The following is a 9,433-nucleotide window of genomic DNA, read 5'->3' on the forward strand; positions in this document are numbered from 1 at the left end:
CAAAAGCTAAAATTAAAAAGTTGTGGCTTGGGAAATAGATGGTTTAGTAGGTAAACCAAATGCTTTGTGAGCAAGCAAAGAAAGCCAAGGAATTAATTAATTTCTTTTTTAAACATCAAATTTTCAATGTTTGAAATTATCACCTCATGCATTCCTGTTGTTTTTTGTTCCCCTTTGGTATTACATCTGGAAAAGTTTTTTAGTTTTAATACGGGAAAACACATAATAACCAACCCGAACCTGAATCTGCTTCCTGCATACCTGGAAATGGAATCAAAGCTTTTTTCACAGCTATACCAGTTAGGTGGTGTTGCAGTTGGCAAGGAGTTCAGTCAAGGCTGTTCTTTTCCCAAAAGCCAAGACAAATATTCATGTATGTGCTCTGAGGCACAGCCAGGACGGCTGCAGCCCCTCCCTACATGGAGGGGCTTCTGTAGGGGTTTCAGCCATGTGAATCTGGTTCCCATCAGAAGATGAAAACTTGGGCTGAAGCCGCAGCATCGTGCAGCTCCGAGCCTGGCTCTGGGGTCTCAGCTCACTCTCTTTACTGTGTTTGCAGCTGGGTTCACACAGATCTAATCCCTGCTTTTTGCTGCAAAGTCGTGTGCATTTGTACAGGGCCATTTCAAATCCCTCTGCAGCATCTTCTACCATTTGTGGCAGCGACTGTTTGAGTGGTACCTCTTATAGATACATAATATAATATTGGCTTTTAACAAATGGATTTTATATGCGTGACGTTAAAGTAACTTTGTTATAATGATGTAGTTATAGTTATAGTTATAAAGAGAGAGTTTTTATTCTGTTATTAATTAAGCTTAAACGTAGTAGTGAAATAGGTATGCGTGTGTTAAAATGCCTGCTTGGATGAGATAACATCCAGTGAATGTAGGATGAGGATGAACCTGCTACAGATATGCCAGCTATCAGGAGTCACCGTCTGAAGGCAGTGTGGACCAAGGCCCAAACTTGATGTGATAAAGAGAAGGAGCCAAAACCACAGCCAAAAAATATGCCTGCTCTAAAATGCGGAACCAAGGAGGAGCCAAGTAAAAGACTCCCTGGAAAATCAAAACTTGTACATGGATATGCATAAGGGTCTAAGGATATGCAACAGGATGATGTAAGGGAAAAGTTATTTAAGAGGTATTCCTGAAGGTGACAGTGTGCTCTTGGCCGAGTGCCAAGATGCACCCAACCCTAATAACCTTTCCTTTATTAAACTTTTAAAAATTTCACAGAAGAGTGGATGTATTTTGCACAGTACCCAAGGCAGGCTTCCATCAGCATCCAGGGTGGTTGTTCTGCCAGGAAATGTCCTGTGGAATGACAGGGTTAGTGCTGTTGCCCATCACTGGACGGGAGGAGCAGCTGGGGCAGAGGCTCGCTGCAATGAGGGGGCAGCTCGGCTTCCTCGGGTGCAAGAGGAGAGTTTCCAATCAACTGGAGCTCTTTAGCTCAACAAGTGGAAATGGAGCTCTCTTCGGAGTGGTGGTTGAGTGTGACCGGACAGGCCGGCTTCAGAGCGGCGCTGGCAGTTAGCACGGCACGAATCACACGACAATTTCCTGTGCCACGAGCTAAAGTGGGAGCAGCGGGCCGGGAGTGAGCGAGGCAGGAGCGGGACAGGCGCTGCGCTAAGGAGCGGAGCCTTGCGGGTGCAGGGTGGTGGTGCCAAAAGTGGAGCTCCGGGGCAGACAGGGCGGTGACCTCAGAACGATTGCGCAATCGCCTCTAAAAACTATTTATAGAGGGAGCAGCGGGCCGGGATCCCGGCCCCGGCAGCAGCGGGCCAGGCGCTGAGGTGAGCGGAGCTCGGGGGCTGCGAGCGGGCGATTCCAGCAGGACGCGGCCCCTCCATCCGCACGGGCCGGAGGTGCCCCAGGGCCCGGGCAGGGCTGGGCCCCGCGGGCAGCCCCGGGCAGCCGCGTCCCGGCAGCGGAGCGGCCCCGAGCCGGCTCCGGCCGAGCACTGTCGCTGCGCTCTGCCCTGCGCTCAGCCAGCCCGGCGGAGCCCGCACGGCCCCACCCAAACACCCCGAGATGGGACAGGACAATTGCAAACCCCAGCCCGGGGACCTGATCGTGATTGATCAGGAATTTCACCAGCACTGGGCCCTCTACGTGGGGGATGAATATGTCATCCACCTGACAGGTAAGGTTTGTACTGCCTGGGAAGGGGCTGAGTGGGTGTTGGGCTGCCCCAAGAGTGCTGTCTGCCTCCCTGGGCTGTGGGTGGATGCTGTGTGCATAGCTGTCCTTTCCAGGAGTAGTCAGAAACCCATCTGAGGACATGGAGAGGCCAGAGAGGGTCTGCCTGCCTGAATTACCTTCTCCTTGGCTTATGCAGACGAAAGACCCCCATTCATTTTCACTAGAAGCTCATTACATGCCACAAGAGCCAGGGTGAAGAAGCAGCTCCTGAGGGAAGTGGTGAAAAATCATAAATGGCGTGTCAACAACAAGTATGACCACTACTGCTATCCTCGCCCCGAGCGGCTGATCATTCGGCGTGCTGAGCAATTGGTTGGCAAGGAGGTGCCATATAATATGTTAAGCAAAAACTGACAGTGGAGGACGTTTTTTGGTGGTAAATGGCGCATTCCTGATATGAGATATCACAAGGACTACCCCAGCCCTGCAGACCTGATTGAGATCAAACAGGAACCTTATGAGCACTGGGCCCTGTACATGGGGGATGGATATGTCATCCATATGACACCTCTAGGTAAGGCTGGTGCAGCCTGGCAGGGTGCACAGGCGGCGTTGGGCTGCTCCACGACCCTCTTCTTCCCACATCCCCTCCTCAATATGGAGCCTGAGCCTCTAAAAACTATTTATAGAGGGAGCAGCGGGTCGGGATCCCGGCCCCGGCAGCAGCGGGCCAGGCGCTGAGGTGAGCGGAGCTCGGGGGCTGCGAGCGGGCGATTCCAGCAGGACGCGGCCCCTCCATCCGCACGGGCCGGAGGTGCCCCAGGGCCCGGGCAGGGCTGGGCCCCGCGGGCAGCCCCGGGCCGCCGCGTCCCGGCAGCGGAGCGGCCCCGAGCCGGCTCCGGCCGAGCGGGGCCGCCGCTCCGGCAGCCGCTGCCCTCGGCGCCGCCGCTGACACCCTCCGTGCCTGCGCTGCCGGCAGCTGCCCCTGCACAGCCCTCGCCTCCCCGCTGCGCTCTGCCCTGCGCTCAGCCAGCCCGGCGGAGCCCGCACGGCCCCACCCAAACACCCCGAGATGGCACAAGGCGGGCGCGACCCCCGGCCCGGGGACCTGATCGAGATCGACCGGCCAGGTTACCAGCACTGGGCCCTCTACGTGGGGCGTGGATATGTCATCCACGTGACAGGTAAGGCTTGGATTGCCTGGCACAGTGCTCAGTGGGTGTTGGGATGCCCCAAGAGCCCTGTCTTCCTCCATGGGCTGGGGGTGGACTCTGTGTGTGTAGATGTCCTTTCCAGGAGGAGTCAGAAACCCATCTGAGGTCCTCGAGGGGCCAGAGAGGATCTGCCTGACTGCACTGTCTCCTCCTTGGCTTATGCAGATGAAGGAGCCACATCCCTTACGCTTAGCAGCTCTTCCATACGCGCCACAACAGCCAAGGTGAAGAAGCAGCTCCTGAAGGAGGTCGTGGGAAATGATGAATGGCGTGTGAACAACAAGTATGACCGCTACTACACTCCTTTCGCTGTGGAGAAGATCATCCAGCGTGCTAAGCAATGGATTGGTAGGGAGGTGCCATATGATGTGCTTAACAGAAACTGTGAGCACTTTGTGACAGAGCTCCGCTATGGAGTAGGAGTCTCTGAGCAGGTGAGTGTCCCGGGGTGAGCCCCTGGTGCCTCCCAGAGCCCCTCCTGGCTGCTGGCTGTGAGCTGGGCACTGGGACACAGCCTGCAGCCTGCATGGGGACAGCCCAGTGCCAGGCGTGGGCTCCAAAGTGGCTTTACTTGTTCTGATTATCCCTGCCTGTTCTCAATTACCATGCCTGTGGCCAGATGAATGTGCTCATCGTGTTTGCATCCTGAGTTTTGCTTTCTCTTTGCCTGACAAGATAGCAATTGTTTGCATGCTGGCAGTAGGGTCTGTGCTGTTGCCTTCACTGTATGAGTGGGCTTGGTGGGGCTGAAATCCAGAGAGAAAGAGAGCTCTCATGGGCCATCAGGAAAAGCTCAGAGAAAGGCAGGGATTTCCTAGCAGTGTATGGTTCCTGTCCTGCTTTTGGTTTTTCTTATTGAAAGAATTAAATGAAAGCCTTTATAAAACATAAAAACCCAAACTCATAGTGCATAGACTCTTCTTTAATCTGTATACAGCTTTGTGTGCAACTTCAGCATTGTGGCCTTGCTTCTCCCTGCCATTCCATTAAGAAATACAAAGTCAAGCATATCTTCATTCAAGGTGATCCACAGCAGCACTGGCCAGTGTGTCATATCTGCTTTTACTTTTTGTCTGTGATTATTTTTGTGGTTATCTGCAAGCACTTGAAACCAAATTTTGCTTTCTTTACATTGTCACCTCTGCCCAATGCTTTGCTGAGGCCTGGTGCAGACCTTCTATTCCCATCCAGCTTTTATCAACTACATCCTATTGGTTCTTTCTATGAAAGATTTAACCTTAATTATCCCACCAAGTACACTAAATTTACTGCTGTGTTTACAGTCTATTTTGCAGAAGATGACTTTTGTAGGTGGTAAAATACCCACTCCTGATACGAGATATGGCAAGGACTACCCCAACCCTGGGGACCTGATTGACATCAAAAAGGGAAGTTATGAGCACTGGGCCCTGTACATGGGGGATGGATATGTCATCCATATGACACCTCTAGGTAAGGCTGGTGCAGCCTGGCAGGATGCAGAGGAGGGGTTGGGGTGCTCTAGGAGCCTCTTCTTCCTCCATGGGCTGCTCCATATGGATCCTGAGTGTGTAGATGAGCTTTCCAGGAGCAGTCCAAAAGCCATCTGAGGTTGTGGAGGGGCCAGAGAAGATGCACCTGCCTGCCTGCCTTGCCTCATCTCCTCCCTGCTTTCCTCAGATGAAAATGCTGCACCCTCGTCAGCCAGCAGTGAGACAATACCCATCAGAAAGGTCAAGGCTACAAAGGAGCTCCTGAAGGAGGTGGTGGGAAATGATGACTGGGCTGTCAACAACAAGTGTGATGGTTACCGCACGCCTCTGCCCGTGGAGGAGATCATCCGGCGTGCTGAGGAACAGATTGGTGAGGAGGTGCAGTATGATGAGCTTGGCATGTACTCTGAGGATTTTGTGAAAAGTCTCCGGTATGGTGGCCAGGTGAGTTTCCCGGGGTGAGCCCCTGGTGCCTCCCAGAGCCCCTCCTTGCTGCTGGCTGTGAGCTGGGCACTGGGACACAGCCTGCAGCCTGCATGGGGACAGCCCAGTGCCAGGCGTGGGCTCCAAAGCAGCGCTGCCTCCCCAGAGCCCCTGGGCCTGGAGGGTCCCTGTGCTCTGCCTGCAGCCTGCCAGTGCCCTCTGACTGAGTGCCACCTCCTGGGGGCACAAACCTGCCTGTTACCCCTTCTGATAATGGGACACATGGCTATTGTTGATTTACTGTTCTGATTATCCCTGCCTATTCCCCATTACCATGCCTTTGGCTAAATGAAAGTGCTATTTGTGTTTCCAGCCTGAGTTTTGCTTTCCCTTTGTCTGCTAAGATAGCAATTATTTGCACACTGGAAGTAGGATCTGTGCTGTTGCCTTCACTGTGTGTGTGGGCCTGCTGGGGCTGAAATCCAGATAGAAAGAGGCACTGATGGGCCATCTGGAAAAGCTCAGAACAGAGCAGGGAATCCCTGGCTGCACTGGGTCTCTGCCCTGCTTTTGCCACACTTTATAGGAAGTATAAAATGAAAGCTTTAATAAAATGCATACCCCCAAACTCATCACACCTAGAATCTTCTTTTGTGTGAATATAGCTTAGCATGCAGATTCAACATTCTGGCCTTGCTACTCCCTGCCCTCCCATTAAGAAATACCAAGTCAAGCACATCTTCATTCAAGGTGATTTCCGGAAGCACTGGCCAGTTTATCACATCTGCTTTTCCTTTTTGTCTGTGATGAATTGTGTGGTAGTCAGCAGGCACTTGAAAGCAAATTTTCCTTTCCTTAGGCTGCCACCTCCCCTGCAGTGTTTTGCTGAGGGCTGGTGCAGGCCTTCTCTCATCACCCTGCTTTTATCAGCTACATCCTATTGGCTCTTTCTATGGAAAAACTGATTTTAACCTTAACTTCCTCAAAACTTAAGCTACATTTACTGCTGAAGGTTCTGTGTGTGTTTTCCAGCTAAGGGCTTTATTAAGTGGTGAAATGCACATTCCTCACATTACAGATGACAAGGTCAATATCTGATTGTCCCAAACCTGGGGATCTGATCGAGATCTATCGGCCAGGGTACCAGCACTGGGCCCTCTACCTGTGGAGTGGATATGTCATCCATGTGACAGCTGTAGGTAAGGCTGGTTCATCCTGGCAGGTTGTAGAGGGGCTGTTGGGGTGCTCCAGGAGGCCTCTGTCCCTCCTCTGGCTACTAGTGGACCCTGTGTGTGTAGATGAGCTTTCCAGGAGCAGTCCAAAAGCCATCTGAGGTTGTGAAGGGGCCAGAGAAGATCTGCCTGCCGGCCTTATCTCTTCCCTGCCTTCCCCAGATGGAAATACTTCATCCTTGTCAGCCAGCAGCGTGACAATAATCACTAAGAGAGCGAAGGTGGCTAAGGAGCCCCTGGAGAAGGTGGTGGGAAATGATACATGGCATGTCAACAACAATAATGACCGCTTCCGAACTCCCCGCCCCATTGGGGTAATCATCCAGCATGCTATGGAATGGATAGACAAGAAATGGCGATATGAATTGCTTTACAGCAACTGTGAGCACTTTGTGACCATGCTTCGCTATGGAGATGGAATCTCTTGGCAGGTGAGTGTCCCGGGGTGAGCCCCTGGTGCCTCCCAGAGCCCCTCCTGGCTGCTGGCTGTGAGCTGGGCACTGGGACACAGCCTGCAGCCTGCATGGGGACAGCCCAGTGCCAGGCGTGGGCTCCAAAGCAGCGCTGCCTCCCCAGAGCCCCTGGGCCTGGAGGGTCCCTGTGCTCTGCCTGCAGCCTGCCAGTGCCCTCTGACTGAGTGCCACCTCCTGGGGGCACAAACCTGCCTGTTACCCCTTCTGATAATGGGGCACATGCCTCTCACAGATTCATTGCCCTGGTTATGTCTGTGCTTTCAATGTTATCGTGCTAGGCTGTTGTAAATATAAGCTCTCATCATGTTTGCAGCCTGTGTTTTGCTTTCACTTTTATAGGTCGAGGAAGCAGCTTTTGACGGTGTTGCCGCAGTAGCCGTAGGTGTTATTGGAGCTGTTGCCGCTGTAGCTGCGAAGGCATTCCTGAGGAGATAGTGCTGCTGATTGCTTGTCGGGAAGACCTCCGAGCATCGCAGGGGGTGATCCTGGCAACGGTGTTCACTGGTCAGCTTTTGCTACAGCTGTCCTCAAGGATTTCTAGCAACAGGGTACAATTGGTGTAAACGTTAAATAAGCCACAAGGAAATTTCTGAAATCTAAACTCCTATTTCCCCGAAATTTTTGTTTATCTATCTCAGTATAACATTGTCTGCCAGTTTAACATTTTTGCATTGATTCTCCCTGCCATCCCAGTAATGAATAACAAGTTGAGATTGTCACCATTCAAAGTGATCCCCAGCAGCTCTAGCCTGCTTGCCACGTGAGATTTTATTTTACTGTGTGTGATGGTTTTTGTGGTAGTCTGGGAGAAATTGCAAGCAAGTTAGCCATTCCTTCCCCACCCCACACACCTCCCCTGGAGTGCTTTGCTGAGCACTGGGGCAGACTTTTCCTCCTGATTTGAGCAGCGAGTTCCTGGAGGCTCATTCTGTGTATCAGTGAAATTGGGACACAGCCTGCAGCCTGCATGGGGACAGCCCAGTGCCAGGCGTGGGCTCCAAAGCAGCGCTGCCTCCCCAGAGCCCCTGGGCCTGGAGGGTCCCTGTGCTCTGCCTGCAGCCTGCCAGTGCCCTCTGACTGAGTGCCACCTCCTGGGGGCACAAACCTGCCTGTTACCCCTTCTGATAATGGGGCACATGCCTCTCACTGATTTATTTACCCTCATTACCCTGCCTTTTCTACATTATCATGCTGGGGGGGGAGTACATATAAGTGTTCCTCATGTCTCTAACCTGTGTTTTACTTTGCCTTTTTTAGGCCATAAATACACGTTTGGTTCCAGAAGTCATAAGCACAGTATTTGTAAAAAAGACTAAGTCTGGGGACTCAGTCAGGTGAGAGATAAAGTACTACTGATGGGGTGTCAGGAAGAGCTCAGACCAAGAAAGGCAGAGTCCCTGGCCACAGCAGCCACTGGCCAGCTTTTGCTACACAATGTGCCATCAATGGCAGTGCCATCAAGTTCCTAGCAACTTTGCCACCCTTGCTGTAAACATTATACAATCCTTAATAAAATATCTGCATTACAAAATCATATTGCCCTAAATTCCTCTTTTATCTGAATATTGTTTTGTGTGCAAGTTCAGCAGTCCAGCCGTGCTCCTTCCTACCATCCCATTGTGACAAAAAAGTCAGTGATTTACAGGAATGCTCTAATTTTGCATGATGGTGTTTTGCTCAGTTTTTCCCTGCCTACAAATTGTACTTTTCCCTGGCTCTTCTGGCTCTCTTTGGGAGCAGCAGACCTCCAAATGTGGGTAGGTCTGACAGGAAAACCCACTGGGGTCTTCCTCATTCAGCTGTTTGTTCCACTGTGCTATGGAAGTTTTCTCCAACCCCCCTGTAAGTGCAGTGATTGCTGGCATTGGACCTGAACAAGCATGCCAGGTGATTTTTATGCTCCCTTGCAACCCAACTCATTCTAGGATTCTGCTTTTCAGCTGCCAAAAAAAAACACTGAGGCTTAAAGAATTGCAAGGGGAGCAACCTCCCCTGGAGTGCTTTGCTGAGCACTCGGGCAGACTTTTCATCCTGATTTGATCAGGTAGCTCCTGGAGGCTCATTCTGTGTATCAGTGAAATAAAAAGGACTGCTGAGGGTTCACTGTGTTCTCCAGCTGAGACTCGGATGGCACAGAGCGGGCACAGAGAGCGGGCACCGGCACAGAGCGGGCACAGAGCGGGCACCGGCACACAGAGCAGCCCAGTCCCGGCACAGCGCGCACCGCTGCCCGCGGCACCGCGCGACGGCTCCGCTTCCCCCGAGGGCAGGAGAGCACCACCAGCTGCAAAACTGCCAAACCGCCCATTCCCCTCCACAAACCATTTCTTGATGTGCCAGAGCTATCAGCCAATTCCCTTATAGGGATCATTCATCCTCCAACCATTTCCTCCATCCTCTCCTATTCCCACCGTCTTCACGATGGCAATGGGAAAAGTTCACCTAGAAGCCTAAACCCGTAAGAGT

At 52.2% G+C, this 9,433-nt stretch overlaps 2 protein-coding genes across 2 annotated transcripts; both read left to right on the plus strand.

Moving 5' to 3' along the window:
* Positions 1-1,981: 1,981 nt before the first annotated feature.
* LOC120495819 (phospholipase A and acyltransferase 1-like) lies at positions 1,982-2,567 on the plus strand. Its single transcript, XM_039695699.1, has 2 exons — positions 1,982-2,154; positions 2,350-2,567. Exons 1-2 carry the CDS (start codon positions 2,043-2,045, stop codon positions 2,565-2,567), a joined length of 330 nt encoding a protein of 109 aa, XP_039551633.1. The 5' UTR covers positions 1,982-2,042.
* Positions 2,568-2,848: 281 nt separating this feature from the next.
* On the plus strand, positions 2,849-8,501 carry LOC120495818. Its single transcript, XM_039695698.1, has 8 exons — positions 2,849-2,895; positions 3,133-3,337; positions 3,533-3,801; positions 4,651-4,819; positions 5,027-5,283; positions 6,341-6,461; positions 6,657-6,925; positions 8,225-8,501. The coding sequence occupies exons 2-8, from the start codon at positions 3,226-3,228 to the stop codon at positions 8,303-8,305; spliced, it is 1,278 nt and encodes a 425-aa protein (XP_039551632.1). The 5' UTR covers positions 2,849-2,895; positions 3,133-3,225; the 3' UTR covers positions 8,306-8,501.
* The last annotated feature ends 932 nt before the right edge of the window (positions 8,502-9,433 follow it).

Source organism: Passer montanus, unplaced genomic scaffold (genome assembly GCF_014805655.1).
Source record: "Passer montanus isolate IOZ18808 unplaced genomic scaffold, ASM1480565v1 scaffold913, whole genome shotgun sequence".
In the NCBI taxonomy this organism is placed as follows: Eukaryota; Metazoa; Chordata; class Aves; order Passeriformes; family Passeridae; genus Passer; species Passer montanus.

Excerpts from the sequence above, each read along its gene's own strand:
- LOC120495818 (XM_039695698.1), top strand. The coding sequence starts at position 3,226 with ATGGCACAAGGCGGGCGCGACCCCCGGCCCGGGGACCTGATCGAGATC. Across the intron at positions 3,802-4,650 it reads GAGTAGGAGTCTCTGAGCAG|TCTATTTTGCAGAAGATGAC; the intron begins GTGAGTGTCCCG and ends CTGTGTTTACAG. Across the intron at positions 6,462-6,656 it reads CATCCATGTGACAGCTGTAG|ATGGAAATACTTCATCCTTG; the intron begins GTAAGGCTGGTT and ends TGCCTTCCCCAG.
- LOC120495819 (XM_039695699.1), top strand. The coding sequence starts at position 2,043 with ATGGGACAGGACAATTGCAAACCCCAGCCCGGGGACCTGATCGTGATT. Across the intron at positions 2,155-2,349 it reads ATATGTCATCCACCTGACAG|ACGAAAGACCCCCATTCATT; the intron begins GTAAGGTTTGTA and ends TGGCTTATGCAG.